Source organism: Ciconia boyciana, chromosome 10 (genome assembly GCF_034638445.1).
Source record: "Ciconia boyciana chromosome 10, ASM3463844v1, whole genome shotgun sequence".
NCBI classification, from domain to species: domain Eukaryota; kingdom Metazoa; phylum Chordata; class Aves; order Ciconiiformes; family Ciconiidae; genus Ciconia; species Ciconia boyciana.
The window spans coordinates 3,702,690-3,724,624 of NC_132943.1; the positions used below are offsets into that span (position 1 = coordinate 3,702,690).

The 21,935-nt window shown below is 40.2% G+C and overlaps 1 protein-coding gene across 50 annotated transcripts in view; it reads left to right on the plus strand.

Moving 5' to 3' along the window:
- The window catches only part of LOC140657453 (uncharacterized), a 372,414-nt gene that overhangs the window by 183,384 nt on the left and 167,095 nt on the right, over positions 1-21,935 (plus strand). For 2 of the 50 annotated variants that reach the window (XR_012044343.1, XR_012044342.1), the window contains exons 8-9: positions 9,058-9,132; positions 9,840-9,869. The exons of 40 other annotated variants lie outside the window; for them this stretch is intronic. Coding sequence is in view for 3 of the 10 variants with exons in the window: in XM_072874483.1 (XP_072730584.1) it covers positions 9,058-9,132; positions 9,840-9,869; positions 10,188-10,343 (261 nt within the window). In the remaining 7 variants the exon portion in view is untranslated. Of the gene's footprint in view, positions 1-1,095; positions 8,835-9,057; positions 9,819-9,839; positions 21,086-21,935 lie in introns of those variants that run through there. 8 more of the 50 variants (XR_012044345.1, XR_012044348.1, XR_012044346.1 and 5 more) reach the window with 8 other exon arrangements.

The window sequence follows — 21,935 nt, forward strand, 5'->3', positions numbered from 1 at the left end:
CAGAATCGCACAGGTTGGAAAAGACCTTTAAGATCATCGAGTCCAACCGTAAACCTAACACTGCCAAGCCCACCACTGCACCATGTCCCTAAGCACCTCATCCAAACGGCTTTTAGATACCTCCAGGGATGGCGACTCAACCACTTCCCTGGGCAGCCTGTGCCAGTGCTGGACAACCCTTTCAGTGAAGTAAAATTTCCTAATATCCAGTCTAAATTCCACAAAGATCCTAAAAAGAAAGCTGTGAAGAAGAGCATGGTGTTGAAAGGGAATTAAAATATGTATTTTTGTTAACATTTATGTTGTGCTTGAACAGATCACTCTAGACAAGGGCTGGCCTCTTTGTGGTGATTGTTGCATGTTATGAGAAGACCTTTTTGTTCAGGCTTTACCTGGTGGCTTCTCAAATATCTCTGTGTTTTTTCAGGCTGGCGTTTTGTGTCTTGGTCTGAACCCCGAGGCTACTAAAGCTTCTTATTTTAACTTCGTCCCGTGCCAGCGCAATGCTTTTCTGAAACCAGGTTAGAGAAAAGCAAAGAATGAAATAGAAAAAATAAAATTATAGTTAGATAATGTATATAAGATCCTATATTACCTTGTGTCTTTATCCCACGTTCATCACCTGTAACTTGCCATTCAGGGTACACCCGCAGGGAAATGTTTGCACGCTGTTGTGTAAATGAAGGATAGGCCAATGGACTGCCAATCCTGACTGGGGCCGTGGCAGAATAAGGGCTCTGTTTTCAAAAAGCCTTTAAATATGTACACAAATAAGGACTCCTATGGAGAGTTTAAGCAGATTAGGCAGGTAACTCCTGTTGGTTTCTTACAGAAAGGCACGCTTTACATCTTAAACTTACCTGCATTGGCTGAAGGCTAAATGCTGTTCAAATCCATCACTGCTGTTTAATGTGTTTGAAATACCAACAATATCTTCTGCCAGACAATGTTCTCAGGTAGTTTGTGGATGTAAGAATTTGTGTGGCAGTCCAAATTCTCCTGACCAACACATTTTTCCTCTCTAGTTTAATATTTGAGATAGAAGAACGATGAGACCTGTATTTTTCTTTCCATGTACTGGTATCTATGTGACAGCGGGGGAGTGAATAACTCCTAGCCAGATCGTCAGGACATTCGCCACAGCTCTGGAGGATCCCTCTTGTCTGACATGGGACTGAACTGATGTAGGAGAGAAGAAAAAAAAAAATGTCACGAATGCAGGACTCTTCATGAAACAGCATTCTTGTTTTTTTTAGCCAACTGAACACAAAACTTGCATCATGTTGACTCCAGGTCTCAGCCTGTTGAGTTGACAAGAGGCTTGTGGCAAGACCAGCTGAGAGAGATGCTGGTTTGCAACGTGGCAGCCTATGTTACCACCTGTGGTTAGACCTCTACTGTTTCGGCTTGACTGCCCGACTTTTGGGAATCCCACAACATGCTGGACAGCAGACATTTTAGGAATTTCCCAGCAGATGATGGTTTATCTGATCCTTTGGGATTTACTACCTTAAAAGTGATACCGTGTTTTGACAGATGGTGTCAGCTTCGTCACAAATCTAAGGCATGTTTAAGAAGAAGTTTGCCTAAAAATACAAATTTTTGGAACAAAACAGTAAAAAGAAATAGTAATATGCACTGTTAATATTATATGCAGTAATAAACTCTGCTTTATTTGCTCCTAGCTTTGATGCAGGCAATATACCCCAGGTCCGGCCAAGCCAAGAGAGCTGTGGGAGTTGTGTATTTACTTCTGATGTTTAGGATGAGCAGTGTTGCAGGCGGCAGGACACAGGCCATGGTAATGGTCACTCGTCTTAACTTTGATAGTTATGCTCTTTCTGTGAATGTTGTAAAACACAAACTTAATACAAGAGAGAGAGAGAAGCTGATGCGGCATAGCTTAGTTTGAGTAAGGCCTCCTGCCGCTGCTGAGAGCACGTTGCAGAAGCCGTGCTTGGCTCAACGTGAAGCCGTTTGAAATGGATGCTCAGCACTTCACACCATCAGTCTCTGAGCATAAACCTCATGTAACAGATGGGGTCTGAAACCCAAAGTTTTCAGCTCTTTGGGACTGGGGTCTGTCTTTAACTGGTTCTGCAGGACATTTACGGGGATGCTTCAGAAACGGAGGTCCCAACCCTACCGTGACTTACCTTAGTGTTATTAGGTGATTCTTTCAAATTCCTTCAGTGATACTGCTTTGGTGTAAAGGTACTAAAGAAGCAGGCTTAATGAAGTAATTATAATGAATATTACATAGGGGTTTAGAGCCCTCAGGCAGGAGCCTTGATACCATGGTCCAACACTTGATTTAAGAGAACATCTTGTATGTATTATTTACATCAGATATTAGACCTGCTGTGCCAATGCCAATGACTGCAACCCAGGGGATTTATTAGCACCAGCTATGCTATTTATTTGGAAGAAATACCATGTAATACTTGAAGCTACAAAATCAGTTTTGAAATAAATTGATCTTAATATCAGATAAATGATGGATGAAGGCTAAGTTCAGACTGGCTCCCTAATAGATCAGGGCAAACGCTCTGCTGGAGATTTGATGTTAATGCAGCACAGCAGGGGATTTTTTTAGGATATCATCCCCAATCTCTGTCATGTAGAGCAGTGATACATTGGGCCTCTGGAATCTCACTGCAGAGGTCTTCTGGACTTTGAGATATTTCAGCTCTTCTTGTGTTTACTTAAATACACATAGCTCTTTTTCATGTTCAAGTAGCTTCAAAAACTTGAACTGATTTTGTTCATTGATAAGGCTGAAAGCTTAGGTGAGGGTGAAGAGAAACCAGTTCTGACTGTGAAATGGCATGAGCACAGCAATCCTCATGGGTAGGTCTGAGAGTCGAATGGGGTCATTGAGTCAAGCTGGAAAACCCTTAATGTTCTGCAGGTCCCCAAAAAGTCTTTCTGTGGTGGAAGGAGATAATGTTTTCTATTTGGTTTTAAACATTTTTTTTTCTTGAATGACTGTGAAGCTATATGATCTTCCTGTTGATATTTGGTGTTATTCCTACTGCTACTATTGACAGTTATTTCAGCACAATTTTTTATGTAAGCCATCTAAGCAAGTTTATATCCAAATAAAACAAGAAGTGTAATAACTGGAGGAAGCCTGAATGTGGCAATGATGAAGCCCTCATCCTGAAGGTGCCCGTATGTTTGCCAGAAGTGCTACATGAACGCATTTACAGTTCTGGATCTGGGGCTTGTGTGATAACTTTCCCGTGGAAATAATCTTAAGAAAATAAAAATTTTCTCTGGCCAGGCAGCTGGAAATCCCAAAATATAAGGGACTGATTCTCCTGAAACATTTTGGCACTTTGGGTTTCTTCCCTCTCCCTCCCGTTGATAGGCATGCACAGGTTTCCCTTGCATAGCTATGTTTGCTCCAATTGTGAAAAATTCATGCCTCTAGATGGTATCACTATGCAGAAGTCTGTGATGTGGATGCAGCTACCCTGACCAAGGAACTCGTCTCCTTCGCTTACGTTCCTAAAAGCTGACGTTACTAAGCCAGCAGAAAAACTCCTTCCATAAGCATATGCTGCTTCTACGCTGGGGGCTCTGTATAGGTAACTATAGGAGTGTATGGAGACTTCCTTGTGCAGGTGAGGCATAATTTATATAGTAAGTATATTTTTCTATAAGTGCTGCAGATGAACTTAGTAAAAAGTATAGTTTTGCTGCTGCTGCTGTTCTTGGTTGTAGGTTTTGTATCATCTCCTGTCTTGCTGCTGAGGCCAGTTATTTCTTGATCCATAAATGTACAGGGGTTGTTGTAAATTTAAAGTAGCTTAATTTCATAAAGGAGAATGCAACTTGTACGTCATCTTTTTGCCCCCCCCCCAACCAAGAAAGTAGATCTTTAAGTTTGGGGATGAATATACTGTTCTCTGTGGCACCTAGGAACCCGTATGTACTAAGTAACAGCATGCAGTCCTGGAAAAGATTTTGAAAAAGAACTTGGGCAAATACAATCCAGGTCAAAGCAATTCTCTTTCTGTTTCTGCTCTGGCCTTTAATTTATTACCGTTTTTTTAAAATTCATTTCTCTTCAGCACATGGGAGGAAACACTGCCCACTGAGCTCCAACTAACTAGCTGATTTATGGTTTACTTCCTATACACCCCAGTTTAATTAGGATGTTACAATTTCCTGCCCCTCATTATCCTAACCCTGATCACCGACACAGAACTGGAAGCAAATTATTATCAAAGCACAGAGGAATACAAGCTGCTAATTTGTTTTGGTCTCTGCTGGAAAATTGAAATTGTACATATTGCAAAGTGCTTTACAAAGTATATTATGTGGCCTGACAGAGAGCCTGGATATCTAACTGTTGCTTTTCAGAGGAGAAAGCTTCTGTTATATTATTAATTATACATAACTGTATATATATTAATTATATTATCCCTTCCTCTTAGGACAGAGAAAAGAGTTCACGCAGGCAGTTCAGGTGGATGGGCTGCAGACCAGGAGGGCTCTTTCTTACTTTTATACCATGACTGCACATTGTGGGAAAACATATGTCCCTGCAGCCAGAAGGGAAAACAGGAGAATTTTAAACAAAGGTTAACTAGCACATGTTAAAATCCTGGTGCTGAGAATACAAGTTGTAATTTTAGTATGTGTCAGCTGGCTGGGTTAAACCCTAGGTTACAGTATTGTGGCAATATAGTATTCTGGCAGTGTTTTGTTTGCCAGGAGAAAAAAAAACCAACAAAAAAGAAATTAATTCTGTGTCTGTGCTTTTCTTGTTTAAGTGTTAATAATAGCAAGTGGAGCAAACTCCCCAGCTGCGCGAATGGGTTCACAGCTACTTGAGTCAAAGGAGTCACGTTCACTCGTGGCAGGAGGGGCTCTTTCACGTGAGGGTGGCAGTGGCTGGGATGCAGCGAAGCAGAGGAGAGCCTGCAGCTGAGGTCTTGTTTGCTAGAGGGCTTAAACTACACTGATTTAAATTCAGAGAGCTGCTTTCTTCCTTGGCTACGATAGCATTTGCCTCGATGTGCTCTCTGAAGAGTTGGGGAGTTGTCGTGGAGAAATGTAGATGAGTTGCTTGGAGCTTAAGCACACAAGACGAGGAAAATATCGGTATAAAAACAAAACTGAAAGAGTAAGACGCTTGTGGCGTATTCGGAAAGGGTCCATCCTTGTGAGCCATGTGTCCTTAACACGTGGCGTTAAGGCCGTTGATGTAGGCAGTGCATTTTGGGCTGCAGTCCCCTGGGGACACGGTAAGGTTTTAATGAAATACAAAGCCCTGCTAGGCTGGTTGACACAACGTAAGTGTAACTACTGGCGTAAAGGACAGCATAGTGCAGCGCTTTAGGCTCTTCACATTACACTGGGCTGACACCTATCATATATGCAGGATATTGTTGTCCCTCTTTCGTGGTTTTAAATTATTGAGGCCTGTTAACCATGTGCAGCTACGATACCTGTATGAAAACTGGCTTGCTTCTCAACATGCAGAGCAAAAGATTTGGTAATGAAGTAAATTCCCTTTCAATCTGTTTGGCTAAAAATGGATGTTGTAAGAGATTTGCAAAGATTTTTAGGTCCCTGAAACTGTTAGTTAATGGGAGTTACATATCCTGATGCCATTTGTAAATTTTCCATTTGAAAGTTTACCTTTTTGTCATTAAAATAGTGTGAAATGTTCATGGTAGTGACCCAAACTTGCTTCATTTAACCTCATTACAAATGCAGACTTAATTCATTAACTGTGTAGTTTTTGAGATGCCTTCTGTGGGAGGAAGAGGGTTTATCCTGAATTAACGGCACCACCTTCCTCCCTCAGTTTTCTATTTCTGTTTCTATACCGTGAGGCTTTGTGAAGTTTATTATTATTTTGCAAGGTTTGCGTTTCCTTGAATCCGAGAAAAAACTGCAGGCTGGGGCAGGATCTGTGTATCCAGGGCAATACAAGCACAGCTGGTGGAGGGGAAGATGAAAAATACTGCGTGGCTCGGTCTCCTCCTGTGCAGGTTGGGTCTCAAGCTAACAGCTGAGGGCCAGGAGCAACTTCTCTGTAACTTGTGGCTACTCTTTGAATGCTTGAGGTGACTCTTTCCCTGCCTGTAAGTTGTTAATCCTGCAAGATAGCTGGTTTCTGACATAGTGTCTGAATTTGTTTGGTATGAGATAATATTGGTATTTGGGTTTGAACAGCGTTGGTTTTCATACTAAGCAAAAATCTGCTCTGGAAGAGTATTTCCAGAGTCTGACAAAATCAAAGCTGTGCATGAAAGGTGGGCTGGGGAAATTCCAGTTCTTGAACTAAGAAGACATGAAAGTTTGTGAATCTGGGCTGGACCATAAGCTCTTTTAAGTGAATATTGGCATTATTATTTCTGTGCTCTACTAATGAGTCATACAGGGAGAACAGGATCTCAGATTCAGTTTGAGATTCTCCAGCTTGAGATAAGGAATAAAAACAGTATAAGAATTTACAGGAAGGGAGCGGATAATGTTTAAACATTGCTCCATCCTTCCTAGAGAGACTGCGTAAACTTAAACAGTATTGGAAATGACAGCTGAGATTAAAACAGGTCATCTCTTGTGGACACTTTCACAATATCCCCGTTTCTGTGACACCGTAAGATGGAGAAAGTCTGCTGTTTGCAAGCCGTCGGAGAGAGCACGTTTCCAAATGAATTGTTCACTGTACAGCAAACACGAGTGAGGACATTCTTCGAGAGTCTGTAAGAGCCCGCTGTTCGCTCATGCTGTTACAAAAAATCTCTTTTCTCTCGAAATGCAAGTCAGCCAAACTGTGGTTTAAAGCTCTTGGTCTGGATATCTTCCTGGTTTGTGTAGGATGTGTGGTAGTCAGTACTACCGTCTGCAGTATTTCATCCCTGAATGTGTGCTGAAATAGTTTTCCTTCCTGTAACTTTTTCCATCCTTGATCATTCTGGGTGAGCTGATTACGGATGGGTTGTGGCCACAGAGGGGACAGTATGCAGAGAAGGAATAGAATAATTTCCCGCAGGGAAGAAATTCTTTCTATGCTGTGACAAGTCAAATAACAATAACATTAATGACAGACCAGATTTATATTTGCAGACCTTCCCATGTGCGGTTGTGAGCTGCATTAAAGAAATAATGAGTAAAAAGGGTCTCCAGTTCCCTGTGCAGGTGGATGTGGGCTGAGCTGCTTCCACCACCACTGCGATTTTTTTTCTCAACTGTGGAACATCCTAAAATGTTTCCCCTTTTGTAGGGGAACTATTCCTCTTAGAGGGCTTAAGGGGAGTTCCTTCAGCTGTTCTTGAATTAATGACAGCACATCAGCTATGAACAGGGCTCTCAAGGGAGTACCCTAGTGCAACCTCTGCCTTCCTTGTGAAAGCTCCTTTGCCTTGCAAATGCTTCAGGTGCCTCATTTATCGCATTAAGTGCTTTAGCAACCAGGAGATTTTCCTGAACCGATCACAAATAAATAGTTTTTTGGGCTTTAGAACAGCATTACCTTCTAGAAACTTTGTGAACAAACTCAGGAGAAGTTACCGTGTTCTAGATCTGCAGTCATGGAAAGCAATAGCATTAGAAAAAGAATATCAGCAAAAGAGATATATTTTTCATTTTAAATTATACCCAGCTTTCTTAAGAAAGCAAATTAAATTGCACTTAACCAAAGAATACAGATAACAGTATTAAGTACAATAGAACATTTTAATTACTAAGAAAAACAAATGTACATGTCTGTAACTGTAATTAGGGGAGTGCTGTATTTGCTGTGCATTAGTGTGACTTGTATGTCTGCAATACAGTAATTGACGTAATTCATCACTTGTTTCGGACTTGACATTATGGTTACCGTGAAGCCGTACGAGAAAACAGGAATTCAGTGCTTAGATGCAGACTGTTTGACAGGGCATCTGACCGCTGGGAGAGCATAGCTGTCGTTTCTCTTCATCGTAGCCCAGCTTCAGAGCTGTGGTTGTGCTCTAGGTGACTTTGTACTGGTTGCCGGTGAGCTCCCTGGTAGCTCTCAGTGTGTTTGCTGGATGCCTTCATAGATGTCCTGCTGGTGATCATCCATCTCTAGTTTTTCATCCTTCGCCGTGGGATCAGGGATATGGGTGGCTCAGGAGCTATCGTGGTGCTGAGGAGACAAATCACCGCAATCTTTGCTGGAATAAGGACCGTGGCATCGCAACTTGTCCCTGTGGAAGTGTAGTGGGTGCAGAGGGTGACTAAGAGGGAAGCCTGCAGGAACAGAGGGGAAGAGCCTAAGAATGAGGAGGCTGAGCTTATTTCCCAGATCTAGTCATTGCACTGCTTTCTCCTCTAGCTTCAGGATGCCCAATGACATTACTACAGTCTTCAAATACGGAAAAGGCTGCTGCGAGAAGAAAAGCAGCAATCTGTTCTCCATGCCCCTTGTGATAGAAGAAAAGTAATGATATCCAAAAATCACAGCAGGGATGAGTTGGTTAAAAAATGAGGGAACCGTTTCTACTATTAAGGTAGTTAAGTACTAGAATAAATTCCCTACAGAGACTGTGAAAAGTTCTTCCCTGGAAGTCTCAGGACAGTGTCTGAGGAAACCTTTCTGAGAAGCACCATGGTGGACCTTGATCCCTCCTTAGACCAGGAGGACCCCGTCATCTTTGGCCGCCTCCTCCAGCCTGATTCCTGTGACTCCAGGGTGGGCAAACCCTGCTGTTTGGGGAGCTACGTGGAAGACAGAACCCCATCCTGGAGACTGCCTGGGGAATCCCTCCTGAGCAGGCAACGTAACCGCTGCAATGGGCTCCTATGTGGTCACTACTGACCTCTCCAAGGGAAACAAGCAAATCCAGGTAGGAAATGACTCCTGGACATGTAACCAGCTCCCGGTCTGTCCTACGGTTAAGAATATGTATGAAGAACTAGTATAGTCTTCTCTTTTTCCAATCAACTTGAATTAATTTTCAAGCATAGTTCACCTATAGCTGTAGTGGCCAGTAACAGCGCTTTGTTTAGAAAAAATACTAAAAGCTAGGGAACTAACCTCTTATCACACCTAACTTTGCACTGTTTTAGCAGGACAGCAAGGTGGTAAACGACAAGAGACGTTTCCTACACAGCGGACCTGCTCTTCCTGCTGTGTCCTTTCAGGTACAGACGGATCAGTTCTAAAGTGGAACAACTTGGGATAGCTGCTGGTTAATAGTTAATGAGCAGCCTTGGTTTGAATGCACATTCCCGAGATGCCCTTGCTGACTGTATTTAAGCCATAAAATGCAACAGGCGGTGCTTTTCGAGGTGATTACAGCAGTCCTCATGTGGTGGTATAATGCACAGGACTGAAGGCTGAGTGGCTTTAATCACTGGAGAACTGTAAATTCACTGCCTGCTATTAGGAGATGGACTTTGAGTTTTAAAAAAAAAACCAAACCCAAGTATAACAGGTAGGCCCGTCAATTTACTGAAAGTTATTGGCAGAAACACGATTTAATTGGCAGCCAGTGAGAAATCACTATTTATGCAGAAGTACCAGTAAGATTTATATTGCATGAAGGACAGATTATAGTTATTGTATAACCAAGTGATATATTTGATTGCATAATGCTAAGGTACCTACCGAAGCGATGCTATGCACTCCGTTATTCGTTGTATTTGGGACACTTTCATATATGAAGTTCCTAGTCACAGATAACAGGAACTGTCTTGTTAAAATAACCTTAAGATTATAGCATTGTGATAATCCAGCTGTGTTCTGTGCAACCACTGAAACAACGACAAAAAAAGTATTCTTGTTTTTCCTTTGGAACATTTTAAAAATGCCAATAAATATCTTAAATTTGATTTCTTTTTTTCAATAGAGTGATACTAGGATGCCTGACAGTTTTAAGGTAAATACAAGCAGATTTCGTATCACTTAATGCAACAGATTCAGTAGTAAAAATAATTCTATTTTATGTGGAAGAAACATAAAGGGGCTAAGGCGATGTCTTGCATGTGAAACTGCTAAAATAGTTCAAAAGCGATGCATGATCCTGAGAAAAACAAGCGAGCTTCCTTGCCGTTCAAAGGGGCCTCAGGCAGAAGCAGCATTTGCTTCCAGTAGCTCATGCGGGAACGTGCCTGTGCACACATGTTTTCCAAAAGGCGATAGCTGGGAAGACGAACAAGAACAAACCTTTGAATTTGCATTGCATGTCTGGTAACAGGCAGAGATCGGCGGCACGGAGAACCGCATGGACCTTGGAGAAAGGCTTCTCAGCAGCGGAGAGCGAAGGAGACGGCTTAACTCACAGCATAGGATTTTGCTCCTTAAGCCTCCCTTCAGTACCGGAGAATGTTTGCTGGTTATCCAGCTGGGTTAGCGATAACACCATTCTTCGGTATACGTGCCCCTGATTTACTTTTATTTTCACTGACTCTGCTTTCATTTTGAAACTTCTTGATTTTCTTAAGCTCAAAGAAAGCTGCCAGCTGTCTTGGGACATCACCCTGAGCCATGGAAATCTGAATGATTCATTAGCCTCCGAAGAGCGAGCTCAAAGCTTGAAACCCTTTTCAGACTCTCAGTAAAAGACATGGATTAGGGGGGATCTCGGTTTCCATCTCCCAGAGAGCTGCCAAATTCCCTTCTCCGCTCCTCCGGTTCTTATGCCACTCTTCAACATCGTGCATTAAATAGCGTGACTAATATTTGTCATGTGTTACTTGTCCTTTTGGGCCTCTGTGGAGGCAGCAATATGTGCATTGTAAATACGTGCATTGTTTTGACTGGCTGTTTTAGGGTTTTTTAATCAAAATACATGTAACTGCGTATGTCAGATGCATGTAAGAACGCATGGGGTGGAGTATGATTTGGGCCTGGAGCACTCTTTACTTCCTTTTTTTTACTCTTTACTTATATATCTTTATATATTTTTTTATATACACTTTACTTTTTATATATTCCACTCTCTTGTTCTCTTGTTAACTTATGGACACTGACCTCTCTCTGCAGCGCTCATGAACCAGCGTATGTCTTAATATGCCTCCTGTGCAAATTATTTTTGTTAGTTCAGCATGTCTCTAATAATCAGTCTCTATAATTTGGTTTTCTCCATTCATTGATTGCCCCAAATATGATTTTGCAATGCAAAGATCCCCTAGTCATAACTACAGAAATGACAGGCAGTACTTTTTGTAATCTCCATATTTGACGCATGAAAGAAGGCTAAATTCCTGTTTGAATAAACAACATAATAAGGTTATTGAGAATAAGACCATTACTATATAAAATTATGTCTAAGTGGCAGATATAATTAACATTGGATTGTAATTACACTAATTACAAGTCACATTAAGATACTCCAGTAATGACAAAGTGAGCACCCTATAATTGAATGGAATAAGCAGGGAAACATGCTGCTCACACTAATTACCTAAATGAGCTAATATGTCTTCAGAGTGACAGTCATGCTCAGTGTTATTACACAGGCAAGACAATTTTGTAAGTTAAAAAAAATTCTAATTTCCTTCCTTCCTTCTCTTCAGGACCCGTTTCAAATCATCAGCAGCTTCAGAATTTCTCTCTTGAGCCAAAAATAGAGAGATCCCACAGTTTAGGCCTTTTCTAATTTTGTTCGGCAAAGTACAATTTTCAGGGTTGCACTGTGATTTTGACTTATTCCTGCTGCTTTAAAAGTAAAATTTGGCTTGTTCTGTATTTATTGGTAGGCTCCTTTGACAAGCCAATCCACTGTGATTTTTTTCACTTGTCTGAATTCGGAACAAACAAAATAATGTAACTTAAGCTCAGCGTGCTCTACAGCATAAAGCATACTTATTTTGTTGGCTCCAGCGTAACAAATATGGCTTATAACAGTCTGGCTCCAGTTGTGCCCTTGAGAGTGGTAAAATTTGAATTATTCAAGGCAATTAGTGGGAGCATTGCAGTGGAACTCAAATTTCAGCTTGAGCTTCTAAGAATAAAAACTAATATAAGAATAGGAATTCTACATATTGTGGAAAAAATGCACATTACTTTTTTCTTTAAACACCTCCAGCTGTCTGGGGCTCTGAGTTAGGAGGAAAAATAACATAACAGACACGTTAACAATCTAAAATGGTTTGCTAAGAATTAAAAAATAGAGCCAATGCAGTTCATCATATTGCCTATACTTCAAACTTATCTGAAAGATTTATTGTTATTATTTTTACTTTATGTGTGGTTTGATTCTCAGGGACCCAGAATACCAACGATTCCCATTCTTTTGGTGATAGCCAGAAATCGGAAGCATATGGTTTCTTAGCAATATTTCTGACTGTTGTTGTTTATTTTTATCCCCGGGCGTAGGAGGTTCACTCACAGAGCAGTTCAGTGCCAGCACTTTGATGAACTCTTTTCCTGCCACCAGGAACGCCATGAGTTTTTAGGAAGCATCTGAGAGAGGATGAGGAGGTAGTTGAGTGGGATGGTGTCCTCAAATGTAAAGAAATGTCAAAGCTGCTTACAGAAAATGCAATGTAGGGGTGTCTTGAAGGCCCATCCTCCCCTATAGAGAGTGGAGAGGAGAAGAAAGGTGATGGAGCCTTGGAAGCCAAGGTCAGGAAAAAAAAAAAAACCCCGGCAAGGAAATTAGGCAATTGGTGGTTTAAAAAAAGATGAATTCATACTGGTTTTTGAGTTTAAGAAGAAGTAAGGGAGATTTGCAATGTTCCTGTCCTTGGAAGGTGGTTCTTTAGCAGAGCTGAAGAAGTCCTAGGGGAGGGAAGTGGAGGGCGGCAATCTGGAAGAGAGTTAGGGAGAAGGGACGCCAGGGAGAGATGGCAAAGCAGCTGCAGAGAACTCAGAGAAAAGGTGAAAAAAGGAGAAAGGGCAATGGGAGGAGCATGGGTAGCATCAGGCATTTTTAAGATGACAGAGGCTAAATACATGTTTGTACCATGAGAGGAAAGAAAAGGAGAATAAAATGTTAAGGGAATTTGCAAGAAAGAAAGAGAAAAAGAGTGATCAGGAGGAGGATTAGGACTGGGGCTCGAATGGGACACAGCCAGCGTGGGAATAGGGGTGTTCAAGGAGGAGAAGTAAACATGTTTCTTTCTCATGACCTTAAAGAGAGTATACAGAATTAGCTCAGATATAGGCATCTCTGTTCTAGACAGTGAAAATTTTATTTGGCTTACAAAGACTCACCAGTTCGATGGACCCCTGAGCCATCGTTCATTGTTCTTACAGGTCAGAAAAGGAAATAAAGGAAATAATAATGTCTTACGTCTGCTTAAACCTTTCATCTGGAGTCCACTTGCGTCCTGTGTTGCCTTTTTCCTGATGATGCAGATTCATTTAGGGACTTGATTAATTGTTTAAACATGTAAATCCTTCCTTGTGAAAGATGGAAATGTCAAAGTTGACAACATATTAGCAATCCACACTACCTATGATTTTTAGCCAGTCATATGTGATAACGTATAGAAAAAAGAAATAAAATAATATCTGAGTTTATACTAGCAGTTGGGTTGACTCATTAATCTACAGGCATGATGCAGATATGTGTTTTACAACTGCCTCGCAGAATGACATTGCTTATATTAATTAATTCCTTATTTGAACAAATAACTGAAAAAATGTTGCCAAAATGTATAAGTACATTTAAAAAAAGACCTCCAGTAACCAAAGTTTTTTGATTGAAAGCATTACCCATAAAAAGTTACCTGAGAATTTAAATTCCAGAGCAAATTGTGATTTAAATTCGCAAAGCCATCAAATGAATAATTTTAACAGATTCTCAGCTCTTCTTAAACAGATGACTGTGTGTTTGCAACTGAATGTTTGATAAATGAAAAGAGACAAAATGTTCTACTTTTCAGCACATTTTTATCCACAGCTGGTGCACAGACTGAGACTAAGTGTATGTTAGCTTTAGCCGTGATTTTTCAAGTTGAGGTTTACTATATTTAGCCCTACATATATTTAGAATTGATGGAAGTAAATTTTTTAACTTTGGAAAATGTTGCTGAGCTGGACTTTGGTCCAGCTGAAAAGTATCGGTGGTGCTTCTTGATCCCACGTCTATGATGTTGAGAATTACTGGCTCCAGGGACCCCAGCCGAACCCTGGGAGAGGTTTTCATCGCTCCTAGGGGCAGAGTGAAGCAACCATGAGACATGCTCCTTCCCTTCCCGAATACGTACACAGAATCCTACACCCAGATAAAGCCTGTTGTAGGCTCCGTGCTTTAATATATTTGTAACAGAAGGTATGTAACCGCTTATTAGGATCGTACAGTATGTTTGAGGCATATCGTACACATTTGGGAAAAATAAAGAAACCTGGGGATTTGCTTAAGCATTTTTAATAATAGTTAATATGTTAGAAAGTCTTTAACTTGGCAGAAACTTTTAGTATATATTTTTCTAAATGGCTGTTTGCCTAACTAGTATGATAATAAAAAGGCAATTTCATATTCCCATTCCTATTCAGTAGGTGTGACTCTGCTTCCACACCTGCTGAAACATTCCTTGAGTCATCACAGTAATTATGAACATCCTTAATTTAATGTTGATGGTTTATATATTCCCTATTAAACATACCCTTAACTTTTACAGAAATAATTGTTATATACATTCTGCTAATAACTTTCTGTGTGGCTGTGCAGAAGTTTTTCAATGTACTGCTCACATTTCCACCTGTAAAATGGGGTAACATTGCATTACTAGCTACTGATTTTGTTCTTGTATTGGTATTGGTATTGGTACGGTATTCTCAATTTGCTAAATGCTGTGCAAGTTCTAGCTTATGAAAACGTTATGATAAAGCTGTTGAGTAAAAACGTTATTTGAATGATTATAAAATAAACAGCTCAAGGCTCTCGCCATGCTAATCAAAATACCGAAGTTAATTTAGTTGTTATTTAGAATAGCAATTCATTCAGATCGGCAAAAAAATAGTTCACAGCCACTCAAGATAAATAACAATCACTAAAAAAAGAGTAATTTATTCCAATTCGATTATATCAGCGTAAGCACAACACTGCTGGACTGAATAGGGAAAGCGGAAGGCTCTGTAGCACTTCGCTATAGCTATCTCTGCCAAACTCCTTTAGCAAAGGTGTTAACGTCGCCCAGGGTTGTATCAGCATTTACTGTAGGCACAGCCACCCTGCAATCAGCATACTATCTTTCTGCTAACACATTGCTCCCTTTTCTTAATACTGAGATTGGCATAATGTGCCTTATCTATAATGTGGTGTGACTGCACCTTTTGTATTGCAAAAACACAGCGAAATTTGTCGTGGTCTGTGTACATTCACAGAGCTGCTTTCAGCTGGGCTTCTGTTCGGTCTTGTTGAGCAGCGTGTGGTCCAGGTCTTGCACACATCCTCACGGTAGCTTCAGTATGCATTTTATTTTAGGCTGCAGAAAGAAAAGATCAAACTCCACAGTGGGGGCAGTAAGGGATCTTAACCTGGTCAAACTCTTGCTTCGCTGAAGACGTGAATTAAGGTGGTGATGGCCACAGTCTGTGCTGTGGAGGAGACCTGCATCTGAACGACATGTGGCAATATAAATAATAATCCTCTTGGTTTACTCTGTAATTAAATATCTTTGGTGAGCCACTCCTTTCACATGATGCAAGTATTTATAGCTTGTAAAGAATATGATAGCCAATCAAGAAACACTTTTCTGGTTAGCGTGGAAAAGGCTAGACATCTGAGAATGAGAAACTTGGGAGACCGTATTTGCTTAGGAGAACAGAAAGACTTTGACCGTACAAAATGTCCTCCAAAGCCAACCCAAATCCTTGTTTTGAGAAGCCCAGCTTTTGTTCAGACTTTTATTAGAGAAGGTGGTGACTCTCTAAAGCTCTGTGAGATGAAAAAAATGTGCAGAAATACCAGGCGTCTGGATTCAGCTGCTTTGCATTGTGGGGTATTCGTCCCCCTTTGGAGCTACCAGGCCTGAAATTCTGTGTTTCTCAGCCAAATATGAGTTTAATATTGCCTTGCTGGTGGACGTGTGTTCCTATGAGAACAGACCTCCTGCCCTTTGCATTCCCTGCTCCCACAGCCTACCAGCCAGGGGGGTTATCCGTCGTCGCTCCCCTCCACTGACACCAGCTTTGGATGTATTGGAAAGGAGGAGAGAGAAAACACGGGTTTGGTTATAGCCCGCTGAAGTGCAAAATGAATGGATGTACCTCCATCCTCGCAGAGCCGGCACGGCTCATGATTTATTTTGAAGAAATCTCGTTCAGGTTTTAGGGTAAGCAAAGGGGATCCATCTGGTGATTTTACAGCTCATGGACTATGGAAGGGACTGAATTGACAGCTTTTATAGCTCCGTTGTCTCAAAATCTGAAAACATTAAAAGTTTTTCATTAGAGGAAAATACTGATCAGGAAACAGCCTACACTGGGAATCCATATGAAGGGCATTTACTGACCAGTTCATTGATATGTTGAGTATCAGTCCAATTTAGTAATTTTAAATTTTACACTTTTTATAAAAATAAATGACCGTGTGATTAAAACATCAAGTCTGATAACTCAGGCTTACAGGAAGCAGTGACCAAATTAGTTCACTAAATACTTATCCAACTTATTCAGATCTCTCTTGAGGAGTTCGAAGCCTTTGTGCCAGGGTTGAAGTTGCTTCTTGATAAGCTTAAGTATAAGGAGACAGGCAGGAACATCTACTTCACAGATTCCTTCGCAGCCTGGAAGTACAATTAATCCCTTCTCCCCACCCCCATCCCGTACAATAGTTGGCTTGATTAGTGCCAGTTGTTTATTACTGCAATTCATTTATATAAATTACCTCCTGTTTATTTTAATGTAAATCAACTAGGAATAGAAATATTCCCAAAGTGGTTTGTCTTTTTTAACGGAATATTTAATGTAGGAATGCTACAATATTGTAAAACCTGAAACCTGCTAAAATGGCTTCACTCTTGCACCATTTCTGCGTGTAATGAATCAGCAGAGGTACTAAGAGCAATTTGGAATGAAAGTATATGCCTTGCCAAATTAAGAGAGTAGGGGAAGGATATATAAGCTAAAAGCAGCAGACCTCTTGCCAAACAGCAGTTGTCCGTTCTACTTTTAATAAAAACAGTTCATTTGCAGAAAATAGGAGGAAATCTGAAAGGAAAGGGTTTTTTAAAAAATTGAAAAACTATAATCTTGCTTATTAGAAACAGTTATTAAAACTTCAGAAATTATAAACTGAAAAAAAAAGGAGCTGAATCATGCTGTGGATGAGCATATAAAGGAAGGCTGTTTCATGCTCTTTTTGCACATATGGCGGTGTGAAATGAATGCAACTGTTATCAGACAGAGTAAAGGTGATGGTCAGGGTTTTATGCATTTTCTTATTCATCTTCTTCTTGTGAAAATGACATGTTTCAAGCCTTAAACCCATCTTTTTCATCTTTTCATCTTTTTCTTGTGAAAAAGATGGGTTTAAAGCTTGAAACATGGCAAATCCTAGAGAAGGATGGCCTGAGGAAGGAAGTCTCTGAAGATCCTCGTTGAGAAGGCGCTCCCCATTCGGTCCATTGACTGTTATGTTTGTTTTACCATCAAAAACCAAATAGTTCACGTATCTTGCACCAAAGCTGGAGGACTCCAGGACTCACGAGGTGCCAGGTTGTCTACCGTGACAGGACAGGGATTTTATTGCATCTTTTCTTCATCTTCTTGAATCTGGGGCTGATTGAGGGCTTCCTTTCTGGAAAATTACTAGTAGAATATGTATTTGAGGCACATCTTGTTTTTCAGTGACTCAAGACATAGGCACATCTCAAGACTTTAATTTTTCCTATTATTTCATATTTCCATTTCTACTCTGCTGAAATTCCATAAAAGCCTGAAATTTTAGCAGTACATTAACGTTGCTTCTTGCCTATTCTTTTCCTTCCAGTTTCCTCCTGGAATAGAAGGGTGGAATTAAATCAACATAAACCTTTGGCCAGTCTGGAACAAGCTCTGGCTACCGGTCTGTTTTGCAGAGTTGTTTCAGGCAGTGACCTGAGAAGATTATGAATTCGGTACAGATGTTGACAGCCCAAGTCTACTCTCTGCAATCTGTTTAAATGGCTTTAGTAATAAACGAGGCAATGTAGTAATATGTAACACTTAAAACCATAATTGAGTAATTTCAGTTATTTTAAAACTTTTATTTAAAGGCACAGAAGAGTGATGTGGTGCGACCAAGCTATTGCTATCAGCTAAGGAGTTTCTGAAGTAAATTCCTGCCTATTCCTGTAACACAGTGAATTCCTGGTGCTGGCTGTTTTGGTAGATTTACAACTGAGCAATACATTTTTCCATGCTGGCCACGCAGAAAACTTTTTGTAGATGGCTGGTGCCTCCCAGGCCATGGTTATGGGTTGCTGGTTCTATAGCACAAATCACTATTTAGCTGCTTCTGGCTAGTTTCTTCTCAATTCCTAATATTCCTCTTTACTGACAATTTAAAAAGTTGGTTTCTGTAATTTATACCATCTCTGAGGTTCATGTCACAAGATATGTGTTTGGATTCCATGCTAAATCCAGAAGCTGGATTTGTGTTACTAAACTAGAAATAGCATTTTTATTGAATGAGGCTCTAGCAGACATGTATTGCGATTGTATTCCGGGATCCTGGTCAATCTATGCTCAAAAGGGTAGGTTTCAAAAACTAACGTACTTTTGGGACAGAGGCTGTCAAAGACGGATCTATCAAAGATATCCAGCATTAGTCTAATGAAATGAGACTATAAATTATGTCAGTGCGAAGTGAAACACAGTAGTTCTGCTGCATAAAGTGGGACTGGCAGCATCTTCCTTGCTGCCATGTGATATAGTTTCTTAATTACAACCACAGCTGAAATGAGTCGTCTTTGGGAATTGGAATGAGTTCATATAAGCACTTACATTATCAGGAAATATAAATAGTTTATTTATTCATAGGGCAGCTACCATCTTCCTACTATAGGTTTTTGATGGACACTTGTGCTGTCTCAGTCCACTCAGAATTCAAAATTGTTCTTTTGTGCAAGAACTTTATGGCAAAAGCACTATAATTTAATTTAGTATAATGTCTTTAAAACAATGATGTTTGTTTTTTAAATGAATATTTTATATGTTGTGTTTAATTAAAATAAAAGTCTGCTACTGATCTAGGAAACGCAAAACAGACTTGAGTTCGTATTTATGAAGTGTAACAATATTGGCAAGAAACAACTTATCTTGTTTATGAGACATGCCTCCCATTACCGCTACAGATTGCAGACGTTTTATTGCTGAGCTTTACATGGTTTACAATTCAACAAATGTAGCGAAACTGTCATCATGAAAATAAGCCTATAAATGTAGGTTTGGAGGCTTTTGCTTTTAAGGATAGTATTTACAGATCAAAATGTTTTTCCGGTAACTCTGCATTCTGGAAGATTTCTTGAGTTAAATCTCTGTAAAGACAGAGCAGTCCTGGGGAACACTATTCCAAACACAAAAGGGAAAGAGGTGAATTTTTTGCATCTGTTTCCAAGTTACGTATAAATGACAAAGCTTGGCTTGACTCTCTAGAAAGGGGGTTAATTGGTCTGAGAAGGAGGAGACTTGAAAAAATGAAGATACTTGAAAAGTATTGCCCATGAATAGTGAAAATATTAGCTTTGCTCTTTGATCAGCGGAGCTGCAAACATTAGCTGTGGCCGTCCCTCTGCTATGAGGAGCATCAGATTGAGAGCTGAGCTCCTGCTGCACCCCTCCGTGGCTTTCACAATGCTTTGCTCTAATTAATGAAAGCACACCCAGGTCAAAGTATGACTCGAAACTTTTATGTTTTTCATTAAAACATCTGACGACATGAAGTATCTCCTATATCTAGCCATTTAGTTGCATATCTTTCCAGGATACTCATTAGCGTGGAGGATCTGTACTTCAATAATAATAATAGCATTGCGAGCTGAACACTCTGCTGTGAAAGAGGTAATTAATTAAAGCAACATCCTTGTGATGCCAGCAGATCTTATTCATTTTTCACGGGAGAAAAGGTGAGGTGAGCAGCGAAGTGGATGTGCCATGCTCGTACCATGTGGCACGGGAAGAACGGTGACTAAAATTCATGACTTTCTCCTTCCAGACAGGGTGCACAGTAAGTGCAAACGCAAACTCTTGGTGGTAGCCAGATGCCGTGAAACTGGTCAGCTCACTCAGTTGCAGGGGTAGGTTTTTATAAAAGATTTGTTGTTTTGTTGCTTCATATCCACGTTTATTCAATGGCGACAAAAGAAACAGGAACAAACCAGAATAGGTTCAAGCTACAAAGTGGTACAAACCTCTGAGCACTATGGTGCAGGACAGTTTTTTGAGACCTCGTGCCTGTCTTCTCCTCTGCTTCATCTCATCCTGAGCATGTTCCATGCTGCCAGATTTCTTCTAAGGTTTTTCAGACGACTCAAAATCCAGAGATTCATTATCGTCTGACTTACTCATTTTTCACATAACAATATTTTGACCAGTTTAATCATCTGCATGGAGAGTGTGGAATTCTTGGCAGCTACTTGGCATACTAAGATAGATTCCCAAAAAGACCAGATACACTTCTGAAATGTTGGAGGGGAAATTATGATATGTAATTTGCTTATTAATCATACACGAGAACAGACAGAGTAATGCCTCTGCTCCTCACTTACTTCTCCCCCTCTCCCCAAATTCTTTCTTGTCTGAATACCTGAATCATTTGGGATAGAAACCTGTGCTTTGTTGTTTCATGTTTGTTTGGCTCCATGTCTTCTTTAGAAAAGCAAAATGAATTTCTTAAATGTTGTGCTTTGTTATGCTGTGTTTTTGTGGTTTCTAATAAAGTTCTGTCAGTACATTTTCTAAATTTATATAACTTTAAGTCTGAACAGTGTAAGTAGTCAACAGCTTTTTAGCTGCTGCACACTAGACCCAGTTTTTTTCTTGTTCCCCTGAAAAAATAGTGAACTCTGCGCTCAAGCAAGGTATGCGACCTTTATCTTCATTAGTCATTGTAATGTTGATGCTCTTTTAACATTTCATACCTTACATGTACAATGTTTTTTGCTGAAATAAATAGGACTACTTTAGATAGCTGGATTCTTGGTGGTAAATCTATGAGAAATTGAGCTTGTATTAGACAAAGTCAAATGCCTTTTCTGTGTGAAATGGGAGGCGGTGTGAAATAACACAACATGCAGAAAGCTAGATATTATGTGTTCTCTGATGTCTACACAGACAGGCAAGTATCAGTGCAGAAAGTGATTATTCCAACATATTTTGTATCCATATGTTTATTCCTCCTTTCTTACAAGATGGCAGCTTGCACGTAGTGAAAAAATGTGCAATAGGCTTAGATCCGTTGCTGCATGAATGCAGCAAGGTTCTTGAACAGGAGTGATCTTAATATTGGCCTGTATCAGAGTTGAATGCACTTCTGCTATGCTTGTTATAGAAATCTTCAGTATTGGGTGTAGCAGATTTAGAAGTGCCCGGCGTAGAATTCTGAAGTAGGGACGGACAGGTGGGTTGTTGCATCTAGCTGGAAAATATAAAGGAAAAAAGGAGAAGAGACTATTGCAATAACTGCCAGCTGCTGTGTTATTTCTCTCTTTCTAACCAGTTGCTTATTGAACTAGATAGAAAAGTACAAAGTGTTGCAGTTCTGTGCCGAGCTCTGTAGCCTGTCCTAGGCTGGCTCTTACTGGAGTCAGTGAACACAAATGCAATGGAGGTATTAAGTGTTTTTTAGACATAGATGAGGCAAAAGTAGTTGGCCTTGGTAGGTGCAGAAGGAATTTTGTGAATGTATGAGTTCATGTAGATATTAGTTATCCATTAGGTAAGGATGTGGAAACTGCATTTGTAAATATTGTTCATTGTACTACAAAATGTGGGGGTTTTTACATTTACAGTAGGTTGTAGTATAACCTATTGGTTCTAATAGAACTCACTGGTAGGTTATAATAAGGTA